Raw genomic sequence first — 21,752 nt, 5'->3', positions numbered from 1 at the left:
GCTACTGCTGGAGAAATGACCGCATTTCAGAAGAAACCAGAAATATTAAAAATTTTAATTAAAAAAGGCGCAAAAATTAATAGTTTGAGAACAACTATAGCTGAATTAACCCCTTAAATCAGAAATATTACTAATCAAGAATAAAATTTATTATTATTATTATAAAAAAAAGTCATTTTCCAAGAATTTCAATACAGAAAATAATTTGTATATAAGCTCATGAATATGTATTTATATTTAGTTTATAAAATATTGATGTGATGTCACTTTTCAAAATTTATTTTATGGATACATTAATTGAATATGGTGCTAAACTGAATCCAGAATGGCTTCAACGCAATATAGGTGAAGATTCAAAAGAAATACTTAATGCGTTCCTTGATACTGATATAGAAGATACTTCAAAAGAAGTCCTCAGCGATGAAATTTACCAAAAACCAAAATTTACAATGGAAGAAAACATAATTTTCCAAGTAAATGAGATAGTAGATATCAGTATTACATACGCTCAGAGGGTAAATTTCGAGATGAACGAAAATGGACTACTTAAACTACTCCTTCATGCTAAAGGATGCGATTTTATTGGACTTTTGGATGTTAATCAGTTAGATCTCGACGTATTATCTATACCAGGACTCAAAATATGCGTTCATAAAGGCACTGAAGCATTCTATGGTGTATTTCTCCTAAATAAAGATAATACAAAGGTCTTGGGAGGAAAATCGAATCAGATTATCTCAAAAAGAGAGAAATTACACATATACAAGAACGATGCAGTCGTTATTTACGAAAATGATCTCCCAATTACCGAAGTTCCTAACGAATCGAAGAAAAAGAGAAAAGTTACAAAATCTGAAAAGAAAACTACAAGAAAGAAGACAACAAGGTCGAAATCAACTACAAAGGAACCAGATACAGTTGAAATCCAATCAGAAAAACCTAAAAAATCGAAGCCTCAGTTGAAATTGTCGAAATTAAACGAAAATGACGAAGAAATGGACTTCCTTTCAAATGATGACCTCCAAAGCGATGAGATCCAAGAGATTGAAGCTACAATTGAAGCAAGCCAAAGAAATGAAGAAATTCAATCGTCACAAAATTTACCAAAAAGTGACAATATTCAAAAAAGTGCCAAAAATCAAAATTTCACTAGTTTTGACAAAAATTCAAAGATCATTGAAGTCAACAACATTTGCCTTGTGAAGAAGAATGGAGAACTGAAGTATTCCATCACATGCACCTTATCTGATAAGAAACAAGTCAGATTAAGCGATGATTTATGCATCAAAGCATTCAATTGCTTACCAGACCAATTTATCAGATTCCCACAGAGTGAGATGGACAGGATAAGCAACTTAGCATCATCCAGTTTGCTTGGAGTTATGGGATATGTCAAAGATGGCTTCTTTTATGAATAAAAAAATTTAAATTTATAAAAAATAGAGATTTAATAACATACATTTTCAATAATAAGACTCATAAACAATATTAATCTATTTCCTTGTTGTCGAATATGCAGTTCTAGACCTTGGCTTCGGAATATCTTTCCAATTTCGTGCAGAAGTCCTGGTAGGAGATCTAATTTGACGCTGTTTTGTAGATTGTTGTTCCTTAGCCTCTTCTTCTTGCTGCTGTTGTGGCTGAGCTCCATATTTCTCACGAATTTCTTCGATATCAACTGGTTCGCCACCCAATGCTATAATTGTTTGATTCATTGTCTCAAGTTGGTCTAATAAGACTTGAGCTGTAAGTTTCTTGCGTAATTCAGCAAATTCTTTGTTTCGAATAACCTCTTCTTTTTCTAAGATTGCATTATTGCGCTGGGTACAAAGTGGATCAATTGATGGAGGTAGTTTAACGCGAATTTGCCTTTGCTTTGCAGATTCGGCTTGTTTGGCACTGAATTCTGCAAATTGTTTATCCATTTTTGTTCTGAGTTGACTGTAGAACTTCTGAAATGCCATTCTATCACTTTTAACCATACTCGCATCGGTATATTCCTTTGATGTAACAATTTTTGCAATTTGCTCCTTATCATTACGAATATTATCAATTCCAGTGAAGATACTGATACGTAAATCTTCTATCTCAGCGTTGTAAAATGTTCTTTCTTTTTGTAATTGCGCTAATAAGCCTGGATGCTGCTGATCTTTTGCTTCAGAAATAGCATTATCAAATTTTTCGATTTCATCTTGTAGTTTTGTAATTTGAGTTCTTAATTTAGCGTTTTCTTCTGTTTGATTGGACTCATCACCTAAAGCAGAGGCTAACGTCACTGTGTATCCTTCTCTCTTGGCTAATTCTGCTTGAACCTTCTCATATTGCTGCTTTTCTTCATCTAACTCTGTTTTTGCTCGATCGTACTGAATTTTTGCAGAACGAAATTTGTTATCTAAAAATTCCGGTTCTTTATGTATATCATCACCACGAAAATAAAAAGTCTGAGCTTTACATGTACCGCGTGGGTAAATTAATGCAGTTACGGGTCGATTTATAGTGCTCATTTAAAATCTCGTTTTTGTCACTTTTTAATTTATTTGCACTTTTCATCGGTGCTGCACACCAATTATTCCCAATATTCAGCAAGAAAGTCTTTTTTCCACAAATGAAAGTCAATAAAGCATTTATTTGTTATGATCCACAAAGAACCTTTCAAAAATTGCAAAATTTACATTCAAAAAATTGACAAAACAGATTCTGAAATTTTATGATTTTTGACAAATTTCATCACTTCTTAGATTTGATTATACAGGAAAAGTTCAAAACGTCACATTATCACCAGGAATATATGCACTAAAAGTATGGGGCTCTCAAGGTGGCGTACTTTCTGACAAAACATCTGGCCTTGGCGCATATACAGAAGGAATTATTAAATTGCATTATCATACAAAACTTAACGTTTATGTAGGTCAACAAGGTGAATGCAGTACATCTCCAATTACAAAGATTTTTTTTCAAGGAGGTGGAAATTCGATTGGTGAAAGGAATGAAAACTCCTGCACAGGAGGCGGTGCAACATTTATAACATTTGATAATAATGTTAGTGATGTTATAATAGTATCAGGTTCTGGAGGTGGTGCAAAATTAAGTTATAATGGTGGTTACGGAGGTAAAATTGCCGGAAATGGTTATGGTTTAAATAATTGGTTTGGAACCGGTGCTACTATATCGTCTCCAGGTATTGGAGGAAGATATCCCGGCGGTAGTAATTACTCAAGCTGTAATGCGGAGAATGGCACTTTTTTGACAGGTGGAAAAGCTTGTTCAACTGCCCTTGCATCATCTGGCGGTGGTGGAAGCGGATATTTTGGGGTGGAGGTGGTGCCGACCGTGGAGCTGGTGGAGGGGGCAGTAGCTTTGCTAGCCCTATCTTGAAAAATGTAATATATAAAAATGGGAATGAAGAAATTATCCAACCGGATGGGAGCACTAAAACGGGACGCTCTGGGAATGGATTTATTTCTATAGAAAAGTTATTTTCTTTAACAATGCAAAATTATTGTAATTTTTATAGCTTTATGTCTCTAATTAACATTATTTCTTTGATATTTATTTCAAATGAATAAAATATCCTTATATATCAAACGTTTCTTCAATTGATATTCAAATTCTCATTATAAAACATATTTGGCGAATATAAGCATGATTGATCCTGCTCACACATATATGTTCTTATCATATGCGCTAGTAAAAAACATTGGCCGCTTTTTTTCTGACTGTCACTCTTTACAAAATCATTTTAATAAACTATATTTTTCACATCCATGAATGAGTTATGCAAAATTTATCTTCATAAAATAATTGAATACTTTACAAAAAAATAATTAACAAAATGTCATCTTCAAGCTTTGACAAGGATATGTATAATACACTACACGAAACATTTGCTGATTACATCTCCGTGGTTACACAGATTTACAGACTAAACATTTTCACTCCAATTTATAAAGATGACGTTTCGACATTAGCAAAAACCATCATTTATCTTGTACGCAAGTATCAAATACCATGTATTTCATTCTTTCAGATGATAGACAAAGCATGTTCGTTCAATAGAAAGTACACACGTGTTTATTGGAACTTGTTTATGAAATTAATGGACGAATTCAAGTACGACAAGTTCGAAAATTTCGATTTCTCACCTCTATTCTCTGCATTCATTAAATACCAATACAATCAAGTTACAGCTAAGTTCTCTCACGAAATACAAAACGATGACGAATTCAATCGCTTGATGGAAGTCTTCAAACCAGACACTCTTATGCATGCTATACTGTATGATGATGTAGAAGAGTTTAAGAAGCACGTTGACTATAATTATCTTCAAAAATTTGATTATGATCTTGAAGATAAACTCAGACTACCATGGTTCATTCCATTCAACTCTAATTCGATTTCTGATTGGGTCTGTCAACTCGGTGCCAAGAATTGCTTCGATTTTTGCGTTGAAAAAGGATTGACAATTACAAAAGACCATCTTAACTTAGCATTTCTTGGTGGGAATCGCTTCATCATCGATAAGATCATCGAAACGATCGGATTGACCAATCTCAAAGACTTTCCGATTAAAAACGTAATTATTAACCACGATCACGGCTATGAAATGAAGTTTTGGAATCCTTTCAAGATCAGTTTCGAAGAGATATCAGAACACCACGATCTCCTTCTTTACATCTACAAATTATGTGAAACAAAGAATTTCAATTCTGCACTTTTGTATTGTGTTCCATTTGGCATTTTACCATTTGTCAACTATCTCCTTGATAACGGTGCCGATGCCAAATCAAGCGCAGGAGCAACAGCGCTCTACATTTGCTGCAAGAAACAAAATGTTGAAATGTTGTCACTTTTGGTTTCAAAAGGTGCCAATTATGGTGTTGTTACAGTATGTAATTTGAGCGAAGCAGAGATTGCAAGGAAAACCCATGACATTGATTTCAGGAACTTCATGCTTTTGGGCGGTGAATCTTTACTTGATTATTGCGCTTGTTTCGATTCAATTGATTGTTTCAAACTTTTGTCACGCAAATTAGATTTACATGGCAAAAATTCAAAAGGCAAACAAACGATTCATATTGCATGCAAATACAACAGTGATCAAATTGTTCGCAGCTTATTGGAAAAGAAAATTAATGTTAATTCTTTGAACAAAGGCAAAAACACTCCTCTTCACATTTGCGCTCGTTACAATTCTTTTGATGTTTGCAAAGTTCTTTTCGAATACAAAGCTGACGTCAAAATTGTTAATTCAAAGGGAATGACAGCATTACATAAAACCGTTAAAAACGAAGCTGTTGATGTAGCAAGTTTATTATTGCAGAAAGGTTTAAATCCAAATACAAAGGATTCAAATAATTTGACTAGTTTACAACACGCTGTGATTAAAAATCGCGAGAAAATTTGTTTATTGTTTTTGACTCGAGGAGGCAATAGAAATACGAAGGATGATGAAGGAAAATCGTTATTGCATTTGGCTGTTAAGCATGATTCACAAGATGTCGGATTGATGCTAATTGAAGAAGGATTAGATATAAATGTTAAAGACAACAAAGGAATAACATCATTGATGTATTGTGCAGAAGTTGGAAATACATCAATGGCCAAATTACTTCTTTCTAAAGGTGCAGATGTCAATTCATTGAACAAAGAAAATCAAAATGTTTTACACATGTGTTGTATTTATAATTCATTTGGAGTTTTACAAACATGTCTTGAAAAATACCCTCATATGAATGTTAAAGATAAAAACGGCAAAACTCCTTTAGATATTGCCAAAGAAAAAGGAAATCAAGAAATTATTGATGTCCTCAATTCTTACACAGATCCAACAGAAATCAATAAAGATGGTGCTGAACTTGAGGATATATAAATAAATGTATTTGTTTATTACTAGAGAATTAATTTTTTTTCCATAATCATAACGGCATTATTATTATGGAATATATTTTCATAATTTTGCTACGAATTCATATATGATCCATGAATTTTAAGAAGCTGAATAATTTTAATATTATTCTTTTCCATTTCAGGCGTAAGAAGAATTTTCCCTTCTTTATCTTTTGCATTAAAATATTCCAAGCATGATGTAAAAATTTCGGTGGGTGCTTTTTGACTAATTTCCGTTGCTAAGTTTAAAGGCGTTTTTCCGTTATTATCTTTTATATTGATATCTGCACCATGTGATATAAGAAGTTTAACTATTTTTTATAACATGTTTTAACTGCATAATGAAGAGGTGTTTTTCCATCTTTATTCTTAGGATTAATATCAGCACCATTTGATAAAAGAAGTTCTATTACAGATTGTCTATAATGTTTGGCAGCAAAATGAAGAGGAGTATTTCCTTTATTTTCCTTCACATTAACATCTGCACCATGTGATATAAGAATTTTCGATATTTCTGTTTGATCTTCCTTTATTGCAATATGTAATGCAGTCCAGCCATCATTATTTTTTGAATTGATGTCTGCCCCATGAGATATTAGAATGTTTGTGATTTTTTGATGAAATGAATGTGCATTAAGACAAAGAGATGTATTCCCTTTTGCATCTTTGGCATTAATATCTGCACCATGGCAAAGAAGCATTTCTGCCACTTTTTTACCATTGCCTTTTGTTGCAAGATGAAGAGGAGTTTTTTCAACATTATTTCTTGCATTAACATTAGCACCATTTGCTATTAAAAATTCAACAGTAATTTTAAGTTTTCCATATGCTGCCAAATGAAGGGGAGTATTACCATATTTATCTTTTGAATTGATATCGATGCCACATAATATGAGAATCTCTAAAACTTCTTTAATGCTTTTATCTTTTGCAAGGCGAAAAGTACCTATATTAGGTTGATCACAAGGTAGGACAATGCATATCGGATCCCATACTTCTGTTGCCCAATGAAGTATATTTCTTCCATGCTTATTCTTTAGCTTAATATCAGCACCATGTTCTATTAGAAGTCGTATAATATCTTTATTAGTTTTCATGATTGCCCAATAAATAGGCGGATTACCATCTTTATCCTTTGCATTGACATCAGCACCATGTGAAATAAGATATTCGGCTGTTTCAATAGAATTATTTTTTGCTGCATGATGAAGAGGCGTTTTTTCTTCTTTATCTTTTGAATTGACATCAACACCATGTGAAATAAGAATTTCAGCTGTTTCTTTACAATTATTTGTAGTTGTCTTATGAAGAGGCGTTTTATTATTTTTATCTTTTGCATTGACATCAGCACCATGCGATATTAGGAACTCAGCCGTTTCTTTACAATTATTTTTTGCTGCATGATGAAGAGGTGTTTCTCCCTCTTTATCTTTTGCATTGACGTCAGCACCATGTGATAGAAGAAGTTCAACTACTTCTTCGCTATTGATATTGGCTGCTAAATGAAGAGCCGTGTATCCATGTTTCTGCTTCCAATTGATATCAATACCATGTGAAATTAGAACTTCAGTTGTTTCTTTATATGGTGAATAATGAAGAGCCGTCTCATTATAATCATTTTTTACATTGATATCAACACCGTGTGAAATAAGAAATTCTGCAATTTCTTTACAATTTCCGACTGATGCATAATGAATAGCCGTGCATCCTATTAATGATATTTTCGAAATATCAATATTCTCATTCATCAGAATATCGATGGTCTGTGGGAATGCTGCACACCATGGAATAATTAAATCTTTGTGTTTTTCGAGCAACATGAAAACGATTTTCAAGTTTTGTGACTTGATAATTAAATCACCATTAATAAACTCTGGATCAAAAAGATCTCTTTCGAATACATAATCGAGACATTGATTATTATGGGATGCGACAATATTGCTAAAACACTTTTCATCGATTTTGTTGTTTTTCGTGATTTCATTAATGATGTCAATATTTCCTCCAATGAATGAATATTGATAACATTGATCCGATATTTTGATTTCATAATTTGAAATGATGAAAAAGAAAATGTTGACAGATCCAAAATAACAACATGCTTCAATAGGATCCATCCTTACAAAACAAGGGATTCTTATTGAAATACTTTCTAATGGATGTTGTGTAACATATTCTCTGAACTTGTCAACTTGATCATTCATTAAAACATACTGAATTTCATCTTCTTTCGGAAATGTATTTGTATCAAATTCGATTTGATTAATTGTATTTGATTTTCTCGAAACTTGTAAACACTCATGTATTTCATCAGAACACAAATCTCCACAGACATATAAAGTTTTATATTGTAATAGATCTTTATATTTGAATGAATGTTTGTTCAATATGATGTTAAGCATATTGACATATGTAACAATTGATCGATAATTGTACTTAATAGCGTTGAATATACTCATGAATAACAAGTGGATTGGTACTTTGTACTTGCAGATTAAAACAGTTTCTACAAGGTTGGAAATTTCTTCAACAAATTGATCTGCTTTTATGTGATAAAGATTCTCATAAGCTCCTATGAAATCCCGATATTTCTTTAAATACTGGCAACACATGAATCGTAATTTATCTGAAGAGAATTTTTAATAATGATTAATTTTTTTCGCTTTTTCAATTCGCCACTCAAATTTTGTGAAATATTCAATATAAAATTTTTGTGAAAAGTGCATAAAAATGGCTACTTTTAATAATGACCAGAAATTTTAATCGTTCGAATGATATAAATTTATAACAAGGATATTGTCTATATAGGTCTATATCTATATATATAAATATAGAAAATAGCTAAATATTTGAAATTTATAGTAGAAAAATGTTGTAATTACGGTTATATTCTGAATCTAATATCAAACCGCCATATTTATTATATCATGAGCGGTAGATCAAAGATTAGGATTATCCATGAAGAAATTGAAGGCGACATTCGTAATGCAATATATAACGATGGTCATGGATACATGAGTCTCAAAACATCAGATAAGCAAAAAACAGTTCGATATTTTGTATCAAAAGAAGAGCTTGCTCAGTGTTATAATAAATATAGGTGCATTGTAATTCATCTTTAAATACTGGAAAGTTCCCTTTAAAACTTTTTTCCCCTAAACTAATGAAATTAAATTTCGATTAATCGAATAAACATTCACATATTGATTTATAAATTTTTGTAGTTTTTTATATATAAAACGCGAATCCCAAGAAAGCCTTTTAATATTTTGTGGCTCATAATACGTCAAACAAGTGTAATTGTGGACAATTGTATACCATTAATGATTTGATGTGTCAAATCTCTTGAAGTATCTGTAGGATAGGTATTGTCTATCAATACTCATTTAATTAAGTTTTAAGATAAAATATATTTAAAATTAGATGCCGTTTAGGAAAAGAAAAAATAAAATTCAATTTGGTTAGAGGAATTGTCTTTCATCGAAAAATGCAAACAATTGATACGATACCGTCAATGAAGCAGAGTTAATATTCCATTTATAAATATAACTATAGCATCCTTTCTATTTATACACCATAATCACTTTTCTTGTTCTAATGACATTAGAATAAAAATTGAAAATATTTTAATCGTAGAATGAACCAACGGTCTATTGCATGAGCTCCTTAACGATATTTGCGGAACTTTCAGTATATTGATAAACTATTAGTTTTCATGTGATCTCAAAAATAAGTGTGCATGTATCAAATTGGAGTAAGAAGAATAATAAAACATAATGACTCTATTGTATTTCAAATTGTCGTCCGGAAAAGTGACAAAGTTATCATTGTCGTCTAATATAGAGATTTTACAAGCATGTTTTGGTACATAAATAAAGGAAGAACATCAATTCCATCTATATATATAGTGTGCAAACACGCATGATATATGGAATAGCTCTTTATCTGGCTAAAAGTTCAATTCGCATTGTTGTTTAAAACCGCCAGACGACAATAATAATACCATATAAAAAAAATTTCTTTATATTGAGTTGTAAAAGTAAAAAAAATTAAGGGTAACTAGAAGCAAATAAAAAATAATACAAACAAATATTTATTTAACATAATGATACATATTATTTGCTCAGCACGAGCCAATATCCTGATAAAATACAATCGATAAGATAATCATTAACATCTCTTGATAGAACATAAGGACATTCAAGGATTCCCATCTCAGTTCTATACGGATTGTAGTATAACGGCATCAAATAGTAGATTGTCTCGTTTCCATCTATGATTATTGCATGTTTTCCGCCCTGCAAAGGAACCAAGATAGAAAATGAGCTATTCCACTTATCTTTAACATGTTGACGAAGTTGTTTGATCGGTTCAAGGTGATCGTGGCTTCCTAAAATTATATCTCCTGTCAACAAGTCGTAATAAGTTGATCCGAACAAATCAGTCTCTTTAACACCGCTCTTGAGTATCATGTACATCAAGTTTTGGTCCAAATCTTTGAATTTGAACTTTTCCAAAACAATTTCTTTGACATTATCAATTCCAAAGAAGATTTTGAGCTTTTCGGCGGACATTTCGTCATCCCAGTCTCTTGCTGCCTTATTATATAAGAAGCGAGCTATAATACGGCAACATCTCAAAAATACATACAAATCTTTTGGAGAAAGATCAATGGACAAGGTCCGTATGATATCGAGAAACACTGAGAAGTCGTAATCATCCATCAAAAGCATGAAGAGAGAAGCGACCGGGTCATGAACAAGGCAATTCGAGTCAATGTCATCGAAACTTTGAATGCAAAGGAAGGTTTTCTCAAGGAGAATCCTTTGATTTGCATTGTCAAGTGCAAATGGATTCATTCTGTGCCTCATTTCGATCGCATGAACTTCATATGTCAAAGTATTAATGCCTAAAGCGGGCCATTTCTCAGCTGGCTCGTTCGGGAAGAGCGCAGAGAGGAATATCTGCGCGTTTTCAGGGGTTGGATTCATAGGAACAAAGCAATTTGCCTTGAAATTATCATTTTTGCATAAATAACATGTATTTTTCGGAACACAACTGATATGTACGCAATGAGGACATGCAAATAATGATAAAACTGTGTCAACGTCAAGACCGATAAATTTTGGCAAACCGTTTTTGTAAGCGTAAACTGGGAGCCAAAGATTGTCTTTTTTACCGCAAATGTTACATTTCGAGTAATTTGCGTTTTTGACCTTATGGGAATCGAATGGCAAAGGTGTGTTCCTGATAAAATCGATTGCTTGCTTTTTTGCGCTTGCAATTAAGACTTTTTGTTCTGTTTCTTGGCGTGGTGAACAAGGCGTCTTAACTCTATCGGGATCTAAGACATGGAAAATCCTTTCTGATACTTTTCCGAGGCATTCAAGCATCTGGAGTACGCATGTTGCTTCGCTACCTCGATATGCAACTTGAAATCTTACGAAAGCGTACAAATTGTTTGGTAATACCTTGATCAAGTCTTCCAGTGTCTTTGCTTTTGGCGGACTACATACCTTTGGCATTTCTTTTGGAGGATCAGGGAATAATTCGCCCATTCTTACTAGTAAACCTGAGCAAACGTTAGCAGTTACCGGATCTGTGTATCCTGAGAAGTGTACCGTGTTCGAAATTATCTGGAAAATCAATGCAAATAAAACTCTCGAATTCAGACAAGGTTTTAGATCAATTTCCGGACGTATTGGGTCTTCCCACTCCGGGAACGGGAAAAATCTCGTACCGCTACTAAGTTTCGATAACACTGCTCCGTGGATTAAATTATTTGGAACCCAAGGAGCGACAACATTCCATTCTGACGCGTTTCTTACAACGAACTTGTCTGTTCCTGCAATTTGCCTTGCGACTTCTAATACGTCCTCTATTATTTCCTTCTGGAAAAAATCAGGAGTTTGCATTCCAGTCAATAACTCATTGATACTTTGAGGTCCGCTGGTCATTCTTGAAATAAAACTCAATTTACGGATCATTCGTTCATCATTCTTCACTAAATACCTGTCAAAAATTAATCCGCAAATTATCATCAAAACATTGAATTCCATTATACCTATTTCGTAGTCTGTGCAGTAATCTGCATCTAAACCACACGTATAACATATCATTTTAAGGAAAGCGTCTTTGTCTCTCGCTAATCCAAGCATTGTCTGCACAATTATGAAGCATTGCTTGAATCTGAGGTGTATATTGGCCCAATTTTGGTTGATATCGATGTAGCGGCTCAATATTTGGTCCATTGTGACTAATTTGAAGGAATTTAGCTGGGATAACCCAATAAACCTCAAAGGAAGGAGGGCCCAGTATATGGCTAGGTCATCGTATGAGTAGTTATGGGTTTTGGAAAGTGTTTCGAATGATTTTTTCAAATCATTTTGTAATAATAACTGATCAAGGGCAAAAGAGTGCAAGCCAAGGGACAAACTTGTTTTAACATGTTCATCATCGAAGAATCTGTGGTAAACAATCTTGTCTTCGATTGTTTCGTAGTTATTTGACGAAAGATTGTTCAAAAACTTCGTAATAAAAATCTCGATTATATCTGGAACGACACATTTCCTAAGATTAATTATATTGAACGATGTAAATTCTAATTCCGTAATTTGGACATATGCAATTCTTCCAGTTCCAGGAACGAAATCTCCAATGGATGAATCGAAGACAAATTGGCCTTCTAGAGGTAGTACAGCATCGACGTATTTTCTGATGAATTGTATAAGTTCTTCTTGATTTAAATTTTTTATAATATGTTGCATGAGTTCTGTAAGGCTGAAAAGCATGGATATGGCAATTCTAGCGCATGAGTTATTTTTGTCGTAGTCGTTTAGCCCTCTATCGAAGATTAATTTGATAGAATCTAGAAATGGATTAATCCAGTCCATTGTATGGATAACTTTCTGTAGCAAATCATTCTTTATGCAGAAAAGAAACGTTTGAGTCACCTTGTGGAACTGTGGGAATGGTGGTGTCGTAGTTAATAAATCTGGAGAGTGACTTATAACAGAAGCAAGCTCTAGAAGTATTGAAACGCAATTGGGGAATAAGGAGATGCATTGTTTCAGTAAATATAGATTGAAATCCTCACAACTGTGTAAGAAAATTAAAGTTGTTACAAATTCATCAATAATTCTCAAATCCATCTTTCCTGATCGAAGCAGGAAGTTCGTCAGATTGAATTTTTCTATAAATACATCGGCTACTACCTTCATATGCAAGTAACTTGCCCTGATCCAACCATTTATCCATTTTAATAGGGAAACGGCAGAATTTGTATCGCAACTACAGTAAAATGGTATGTTTGAAACGATTAGATCGATCACTTGTCTGAATTTTTCCTTTTCATTTTCCGGAATTTGTGATGTTGGAATTTTTGGATCGTGATGATGTGTGCAGAATGCTTGCACTTTCATATTGCTGGCTTTTCCGCAATCACAGAATCCATATTCTGATCTAACTAAAAAAGTTAAATGATTGTGATGATCTGAGTGTTCAAAGCAATCTAAACATATTACAGACATTGGAGAAACTGAACATTCTCTGCAAATTGCTACTAATGAATCGTCTTCCCATACATAAGTACAAGATGGATATGGAGCTGCCGTCTGATAGTAAGATTTATGGTCAATTGGTGATTTGATATTCTCTGGTAGGATGTACTCGTCTATTAATTCTATAAATTTAGGAATATCCATTTTTATACATCGAGAAATCTCACTAAAAACATCATTCATTCAAAAAAAGTGTCAAAATTTTAGTTCAAATGGGAAAAATATGCCTTGGATTTTGATGGATTTATCACTAGTAACACTAAGAGATTTGAGATCATATAGAAATAACTGCCGATATTTATGATCGAATAATGAAACTTTGAAATTTGGTATATTTCCACTCTTAGTCATTGCAAAGACATCTAAAATAGCTAAAATTGGCTATACGATGAAAATCGCATAATCTGTCCTTGCCGTTGCTGATTTTTTGTGAATGTTGGGAATTTTGTAAACTTTTGGCATTTAAAATATTCTATGAGAATCTCACAATTTCATATCACAAGACAAGTTTTCTGTCTTGTCATTCATTTCTATCATGGGACATTTGTAAAACTTCGTTCTTTTCATTCTGAAAATTTGTCAATTTTTGATTACAAAATATTGACATAATCGTCACTTTGAACACATATTTTTAAAAAATCTAGAACACATTGCTTTGGTTAATATATTTCAATCATAATTGTATTAATTGTTCCGATTATTTTATTTTTATGAAATAGCGTCATCTGAAAAATAGTTGTTGGGGAGACTTATAAAGAGAATAATCGAGTTCTATATGCAACTGATAGTTGCGTTGACGTTCATCTTAAAGTTGAATGTGAAATTATTTATGGAGATGAATCAAATAGTGCTTTCAAAGGGAGCCAATCAACCCTTATGTCTATCACATTTCCACAGCATTCCAAACTTAAGACCATTGGTATGTATGCTTTTGAAAGTTGTAGAAAACTTCGAACAATTAATTTTACAAACTGTGAGAATCTTACGCAAATACAACTCAGAGCATTTTCTGGTTGTATTTTGCTATCTGATGTCATTCTTCCAAAAAATCTCAAAGAACTATCAAACAATGCTTTTTCTCATTGCTATTCATTGCAATCAATTATTATTCCAGATGAAGTTAAAAGTTTAGGAGAATATTGTTTCGCTAAGTCTGGTTCATTAAGTTCAATAACTATCAGTCCTAATTCCAAGCTTGAAACAATAGCATCATATGTTTTTATGGAGACTCCATTAAAACGAATTTTTCTCTCAAAGAATCTAAGAAGTATTCCTCGCGCTGCTTTTTTAAGTTGCAGAACCATAGAATTTATAGAATGCGATTCCCATAACACGAATTATTTAGCAGAAGATAATGTGTTATACAATAAGCAAAAAACTTTTCTTATTTTATTTCCATATAATAATTTGACTTCATTTAGGATTCCAGACACTGTAGAAGTTATTGGAGATGCATTTTCTTATTCTTTGATAGAAGAAATAACATTTAATTCAGTTTTAAATATAATACAAGGATCTGCTTTCGCATATTCACATTTAAAATCATGTATAATTACAGATTCTGTTACAATGATTCAATCTGGTGCGTTTCAAAGATGCAAATATCTTGATACAGTCATTCTTGGGAAAAATTTGACAATTATTCCAAACAATTGCTTTGCCTATTCTAATATCTCTCAAATAACAATTCAAGAAGGAGTAACAACAATTGGACCATATGCATTTTTTCAATGTGTCAACCTTAAGAGTATAATAATTCCAAAGAGCGTTAAAAACTTTGGAGGATCATGCTTTCCAAATGATATAAATCTTACTTTACCTCCAGATTCCCAGTTTTGGTTTGATCATCAAAATATTCTTTATAATTCAAATATGGATAAAATTATTTTGTGTCTAAGTTTAAATGAAAGATATGATATTCCAGATACAGTTATCGAAATATCACAAGCCGCTTTCCGTGGAATTCAGGAATTGAATACAATAAATTTTCTTTCAGATTCCAATTTGCTTCGGATTGGTAACTCGGCCTTTCGTGACTGTATTAATCTCCAGAATATTAATCTTCCAAACTCTCTGGAATCAATAGGTAGCTCAGCGTTTGAAAATTGTCTGAAATTCAATAATACAGTGTTCCCAGAATCATTGAATTATATAGGAGCCAGCTCTTTCCTCGAATGCAATTCACTCGAAATTCATTTTAAAATAAATTTATTGAAAATTGATAATTATGCATTTCAGAAAGCTCAATCATTAGAAATTGTAACTTTCGAGTCAAGCAACACAATATTATTGAACGGAGTTTTTTCTTCTTGTAAAAAGCTAAAAACAATCAAGTTAAGTGATAAAACTACTGCAATATTCGATTCTTGCTTCAGTAATTGTCTTTCATTGAAATCAATTGAACTCCCTCCATCATTAGCCACTCTTGGAAGTTCTGTTTTTAGCAGTTCTGGTGTTGAAAACATAACATTTTTAGGAAACTCTCCGATTGAAACTATAAGGTCTTCAACATTTAGTTATGCAACAAAATTACGCCATATTATACTTTCAGATTGTATCAGAGAAATAAAAGCAAATGCATTTCAATATACTAACATCACAACATTTAGAGTGCCAAATCAAACAATTTCAATATCAGAATATGCATTCAGGGATTGTTCAAGTTTAGAACGATTTATAATTCCTGAAAACTGTTCATTACAAAGTCTTGGATTTTCAGTCTTCAAGGGCTGCAGATCATTGAAAGCATTCGAATGCTCTCATAGTGAATTCTTTTTAGTTATCAATGGTGTTCTATTTGATAAGAACAAGACCTCATTGGTTTGCTTCCCTCCTGCATCTGAACTCATCTACTTTTATATTCCTGAGACGGTACATATCTTATCTCCTGGTGCATTTCTTGAATGCAGAAATCTCATAAATGTTCTTATTCCAGATCATTCTGTGCAAACAATTGGTCGTTATGCATTCGCAAATTGCATTTCATTAACACATATCAATCTACCAATTTGTGTTTCAGAAGTTGAATCAAATGCATTTGCAAATTGTTACAAACTTAAATGTGGGGTTGATATACAAAACCGAACTCAGTCATATCTAAATAACCTTTTCGAGGTTGCTTTTCTTAATAAGGAAGCAATTGTTGAGTGTAACTTATTAACCTGCAAAAAGCAAATGCACCCGATGTATTTGAAATCATTGACAATTATTGGTATTATTGATGAAAAATTTCTTGGTTTATTATAAAAATACAATTGTTCGATTTTCACTTTTTTATATAATCTTTTAAAACCGAACTTATTTATAGGTGGCTTTAGCATTCACCTGTAATAAGATTATCATTATATGTTATGTATAAACTTGAAATCATATTCTTCGCTTCTATATCTCAACATTTTTGAAATAGTATTGATCTTCCTGTTTTTATTGTATATTTCATTCATTATGTTGAAAGTTTCGGTTATTCATGTACTGTTATTGGCAACTTCATCTTGTTTGTAAAATCTATAACTTTATTAGACTGATAAATAATAGTTTTCTCCATAATTTTCAATCCTTGATAGAACTTTTTTATATTTTTCAAACAAACAGAGTGGAATCTTAGACTTCGATAATTGTAGTTTGTGTACACACCTAATATGTTTCATCAATTGAATAGTGTTGACTTCATTAGAATTTCAAATGTCACTGATAATTGGATTTAACAGAAGTTTAATGGCAAGATGCATCACTAATATGAAGAAGTGATGCACCATATATAGAAATCAGACTCATTAAGTATGATTAAGTTATATTTTTGACATTTTGACAGTTGACAAATTTCGTGTAAATCATCAGAAATTTTTAAAGGTGAATGGAAAATTCACCTAGAAGGCAATCAGGCCCTGACACATCATCAGGACCCCGTGCTCAAGCGTTTTCTACTTTATCATCTGATGATACATGTACATTACAATCGACTTCTGGAATTTATGCCGCAATATTTGAATTTTCGCAAGCCTCTTATCCGAAAACCATATGGGAATATGGTTCATTAGTTTTGAATAACAACGACGGATTCAAATTATATGTCGTAAATACTCCAGTAAACTCTTGTTCATCAGATTTTAACACAGAGCCTTCGATAGTCGTTTCTTCATATGAAGGGATATCATATATTGCTGTTTATACACAACTTTATGATGCAGAAGCAAGAGGATTTACTAGAACAATCATTTTTACGATAGTCATGTTAAATTTTGACACAATCACTAAGCTACACTCGAAATACTATAATAAAATCATCGAAATAATCAAGATAATTCAGTCTCCATCAGTAGAAAAATTTCCATTAGAATTAAAACAGTTTGCAAGGTCATTGAGTCGAATCCAAGAGCAAGAGAACAACAAAAATCAAATAATCAACTCAAAAATGGAAGAATTACAAAGAATTTTGAAACTTTTTAAGATAGAAAAATATGATGACGTAGAATACATCGAAAGACCCCTAGAATACTTCACTATTATTAATAACGCGCTCAGACCTATCGAAGAATTAATACATTTAGAAGATATTCGACCAAAACTTGAAGAATTCGTTGATTCTCTACCATATAATTCATTTTTAGCCAATATAGATACTGAATCAAGCTTCGTGGAATCTCCAATTACTATAGATTTTGGAGGATCTAGCAATTTTCGCGGTTTCGGCGGTTTTCCGGCTTTTGCCTTACGATCAATGCATTTACAAGCATGTCCGTATTCTCTTGTCAAGTTTTCGAAGAATAATGTCTTCTTTTTCATTGGATTTACATTATTATCCGGGCAAACGTTGATAATCAGATCCAACGATATCAGCATTGCGAAACCACTCGCCGAACGATTGATTTTCTTAGTTCCTTTCTTCAGACCGGAATATTACAAAATATGTAAAACGATTACGCCTGAAGAATCTCTTAAATACTCGATAGTTGTTACAGAAAACATTTGTGGTGACGCTAAGCACCTTGCCAGCGTTTTGGATTTACAATCAGATTATTACGCCGGGGATGGCTGTCCGCCATCATCTATAGTATGGAAAGTCCTTGGCAAGAGCACAAATGTAAGTGAAACGGCTTTTATCCTCCATATGCTGATGAAATTAAAAGATTGTGCGGCATGTTTTGTTATGAAGCTCGCTGAGGTAGCAGGAGTTAAAGCATTAACACCTGATTCACTCTTGAATGATCTCAGGGCTTTTGGGTTCTCTAAAGATGATGCTCCGATATTAAAATATTGGATCGCTTCGTATTTCAACAAGGATAAGTTGAAACCGATTCTAAGAGGAAATAGATCAAAATCTGGACTTACAATGGCTCCATTTTGAATAATTTTTTATTTTCTTTGTATATTTTTATAAAAAAATTTCTGTTTAGTACTTTGTAACCAAATACTTAAATATTTACACTCTGGAGCTTCCATTTACAGAAATCAATGCTAGAAACATTGATTTCACAGATTAATAGTTCCCGGCTCATGAGAAACATCTTATATCTAAAAGTGTGGTTCTTTTGAGGAATTCATCATTAAAAGACTGTTTCTTCGTATTAAACGTTCTCTCAAAGGACATAATTCCTTCCAGATTATAATCCATTTAAAGAAGAGATCTGGAAGATTCCATTGTCTTGTTGAAGTTTTGTTTACTAAAAAGCAAAGAAGATATTTTGGAAGTTTTGAAACACAAAGAAAAAAAATATCTTTGTAAGAAGGAGCTCTTTGTTACATGGTGACAAATATAAGGAAAAGATCATGTGGTGCAGAAATAGATAATATATGCAGAGTAGCAACACTTGTTGCCTCATTTAATGATCATTACAGAAAAATTATTGAGTAGCAAAAATAATTTATATAAATGTAGAAGTTTTGTTTTAACAAACCATATTTATTCTAAATTACACAATTTTTCTCATTTATCTTATAAAAATTATTTTAATTTCTATGTGATGTAGCTAATATTAGTAATGCAAAAGATTGACTGGCCAGTTACGTTTCATTCAATCTGAAATCCGTGCAATTTCGTATTGTTTTTAAATTTTATATTAAGTAAAAAAGGTATTTTAAAGCGTAAATTGATATACATATATATTTGCGCAATAACTAATCCGAAAATCATATAGATTTTGCATTGTTATTAAACCATGTTTGCATTATTAAAGAACTTCAACCATTTCTTTTCAAAAATATCAGAAAAAGTTTTACATCGGTCGATCTTACAAATGTTTGTATATATTTACTTAGCTGGATCTTTAAAGGATTCTGATCCTCTCATCACTCAGGAGATGGTTGATGCAATAAACAGCAATTCTAACTCACCTTTTAAGGCAACTCTCTATCCTAAGTTTGCAGGGATGACCATTGGTAATGCGAAACGTTTCTTATCACCGGTTTGCCCTCCACGACGTAATCAAGGTTCGGCGGTTCCAGTTGGAGCCAACGAAAACTTCTTTGACACAGTTGATAAAAACTACATTACAGGTCTATCAAACGTCGCAGCTTTTCCGACCTTGACTAATGCTTCATATCCAAAATAGAAAGATCATGAAGGCAAATCAATTTATCCAACTACAGATATAATTAAATTCCCAGTTTTTGACGTTACAACGTTATGCAGCTCATGGGCTCCAGCTGTTACATCTGCAATGTCAATTTCTGTTTCTCGATGGGCTGGTCAGTTCGTCAACTTTTCACTTCAATACGTTCTTGACTGTGATATTCTTGGCGACTCATGTGTTGAGCGTACGCCGCTTAATGCTTACCAACTATTTTGGACATATCATCCTCCGGACTACAAGAGTTGGGATAAACCAGGAGATTCAGATTCAGAAAGAACAAATTTCATGCAAGCACCACGAGCAGACTTCAAAAGAGAAAATTGTGAAAACAACAGATGTTATCCAGGTTTAACAAATTGCAAGCATCATTGGGCTTTAACAGGAAGTTGTAATCCAGGAGATCCAGAGACAGGATGTCCGATATATTTCCTTTACAATTGGAGATGGATCAAATCACATCTTTGGGAAGTTGGTGCTGTCACTTCTTCAATAACTGTCTACCCATCGTTATTTAGCTATGAGGGTGGTATTTACTCTAGCTACTGGGATGAAGATGGTAAGACCCGAAATGATTGGGATAAAATTATAGGAATGCTAGATGTAACAATCATTGGTTGGGGACAGAATGATTTGAATTTAAATAAGAATCATGCTGATAATGTTATACCACTCCAGCGTTGGTGGTGGGTTATTCCCCATTTCGGTGCTGATTGGGGAACAATATATGGTGGAAGTAATGATGTTGAATTGGAGTCTTTAATCATTACTGGAACAGGAATTTTCAAAACTGAAGGCGATAAATTAATTACTGAATTAAATCAATCTGAAGTTGGTAAAGGAGGCTTCATGAGGTTTAACAGGAGATTTGATGACTGCAATATCGAATCCCAAGCCGTAGGTGCAGTTCCATATAACTTTGTTCCCCTCCCGCACAGAACTCCTGCACCAACAGAATTTCAAGAAAACTAATAAGTATTAATTAATTATTAAAAATTTACCTTATATCACATATTTTCCCAATATTTTGAGAAAATAATTTAATAGATAAACTCAATTTCCTACGAAGAGTTTAAAATTTGTTATGTGTCTCTTGTGTATTTGTATTAAACAATTGATATTAGATGTAGTATTATCTTTGAATTATTTTTTTCAATTAAATGGATAACAAAAGTTTTGTGTGTATTAAATTAATATTTATCAGTTGTTAAAGATTTATGCACAAAGAAATTGATAAAAACTTAAAAGTTTGTCTGATTTTTTTAATATTTTTGGAAATAAACAGTGGTTAGCAAATATATAAACTATCGAATGAAAGCTGTGATGGATCAGTTAAAAAATATCGGATTGATGCCGGATTTTTGAACTCTTTAGTAAAAATTTTCGTTCTGAAAATTGAAGAATTTCTGGTATTTAGTCTGGTATATTAGACGTTACGACTTGTACTTTGGTATCATCGATATTATCTGAAGGAGGTTTAATCTTTTAATTGAATTTTTGTCTTTGAGTATTATTTATTGCCTCATGAGTAAGTTTTTCTTCCATTCGATAATGAAGTAAGAGGTCTTGAAGATAATGATATATGTATGCACTGCAAATTCTGGATTAAATAGAATCAAAAATTGAATAGTTGTAAAAAAGCGAGCACTTATCAGTCGATTCTATCGGCGCTAAGACACTTTTGATTTTTTCAAATCTGGCCAAATAACTTATATCGTCGCGTTATAACTTGTTGTTAAAA

At 32.6% G+C, this 21,752-nt stretch overlaps 10 protein-coding genes across 10 annotated transcripts; 7 read left to right on the top strand and 3 right to left on the bottom strand.

Moving 5' to 3' along the window:
* Positions 1–284: 284 nt before the first annotated feature.
* TVAGG3_0535250 (RecQ-mediated genome instability protein 1 family) lies at positions 285–1,418 on the top strand (the record flags this gene model as incomplete). The annotated part of the gene is made up of 1 exon (XM_001317091.1): positions 285–1,418. The coding sequence occupies one exon, from the start codon at positions 285–287 to the stop codon at positions 1,416–1,418; it is 1,134 nt and encodes a 377-aa protein (XP_001317126.1).
* Positions 1,419–1,475: 57 nt separating this feature from the next.
* On the bottom strand, positions 1,476–2,510 carry TVAGG3_0535240 (uncharacterized protein; the record flags this gene model as incomplete). Its single annotated transcript, XM_001317092.1, has 1 exon — positions 1,494–2,504. The coding sequence occupies one exon, from the start codon at positions 2,502–2,504 to the stop codon at positions 1,494–1,496; it is 1,011 nt and encodes a 336-aa protein (XP_001317127.1).
* A 1,319-nt stretch (positions 2,511–3,829) lies between these two features.
* On the top strand, positions 3,830–5,895 carry TVAGG3_0535230 (spectrin binding; the record flags this gene model as incomplete). Its single annotated transcript, XM_001317093.1, has 1 exon — positions 3,833–5,869. One exon carries the CDS (start codon positions 3,833–3,835, stop codon positions 5,867–5,869), a length of 2,037 nt encoding a protein of 678 aa, XP_001317128.1.
* Positions 5,896–6,197: 302 nt separating this feature from the next.
* Positions 6,198–8,498, bottom strand: TVAGG3_0535220 (cyclin-dependent kinase inhibitor 2C-related family; the record flags this gene model as incomplete). Its single annotated transcript, XM_001317094.1, has 1 exon — positions 6,198–8,498. The coding sequence occupies one exon, from the start codon at positions 8,496–8,498 to the stop codon at positions 6,198–6,200; it is 2,301 nt and encodes a 766-aa protein (XP_001317129.1).
* A 315-nt stretch (positions 8,499–8,813) lies between these two features.
* On the top strand, positions 8,814–9,008 carry TVAGG3_0535210 (uncharacterized protein; the record flags this gene model as incomplete). The annotated part of the gene is made up of 1 exon (XM_001317095.1): positions 8,814–9,008. The coding sequence occupies one exon, from the start codon at positions 8,814–8,816 to the stop codon at positions 9,006–9,008; it is 195 nt and encodes a 64-aa protein (XP_001317130.1).
* A 963-nt stretch (positions 9,009–9,971) lies between these two features.
* On the bottom strand, positions 9,972–13,628 carry TVAGG3_0535200 (E3 ubiquitin-protein ligase family; the record flags this gene model as incomplete). Its single annotated transcript, XM_001317096.2, has 1 exon — positions 10,002–13,628. The coding sequence occupies one exon, from the start codon at positions 13,626–13,628 to the stop codon at positions 10,002–10,004; it is 3,627 nt and encodes a 1,208-aa protein (XP_001317131.1).
* A 693-nt stretch (positions 13,629–14,321) lies between these two features.
* TVAGG3_0535190 (regulation of response to stimulus) lies at positions 14,322–16,691 on the top strand (the record flags this gene model as incomplete). The annotated part of the gene is made up of 1 exon (XM_001317097.1): positions 14,322–16,691. The coding sequence occupies one exon, from the start codon at positions 14,322–14,324 to the stop codon at positions 16,689–16,691; it is 2,370 nt and encodes a 789-aa protein (XP_001317132.1).
* Positions 16,692–17,287: 596 nt separating this feature from the next.
* On the top strand, positions 17,288–18,853 carry TVAGG3_0535180 (uncharacterized protein; the record flags this gene model as incomplete). Its single annotated transcript, XM_001317098.1, has 1 exon — positions 17,299–18,789. The coding sequence occupies one exon, from the start codon at positions 17,299–17,301 to the stop codon at positions 18,787–18,789; it is 1,491 nt and encodes a 496-aa protein (XP_001317133.1).
* An 825-nt stretch (positions 18,854–19,678) lies between these two features.
* TVAGG3_0535170 (uncharacterized protein) lies at positions 19,679–19,993 on the top strand (the record flags this gene model as incomplete). Its single annotated transcript, XM_001317099.1, has 1 exon — positions 19,679–19,993. The coding sequence occupies one exon, from the start codon at positions 19,679–19,681 to the stop codon at positions 19,991–19,993; it is 315 nt and encodes a 104-aa protein (XP_001317134.1).
* Positions 19,994–20,101: 108 nt separating this feature from the next.
* Positions 20,102–20,983, top strand: TVAGG3_0535160 (cysteine proteinases family; the record flags this gene model as incomplete). Its single annotated transcript, XM_001317100.1, has 1 exon — positions 20,102–20,983. One exon carries the CDS (start codon positions 20,102–20,104, stop codon positions 20,981–20,983), a length of 882 nt encoding a protein of 293 aa, XP_001317135.1.
* Between the last annotated feature and the right edge of the window lie 769 nt (positions 20,984–21,752).

This window comes from Trichomonas vaginalis, chromosome II (genome assembly GCF_026262505.1).
Source record: "Trichomonas vaginalis G3 chromosome II, whole genome shotgun sequence".
Classification (NCBI taxonomy): Eukaryota; Parabasalia; order Trichomonadida; family Trichomonadidae; genus Trichomonas; species Trichomonas vaginalis.
This window is presented reverse-complemented; position numbering and strand designations above follow the sequence as displayed.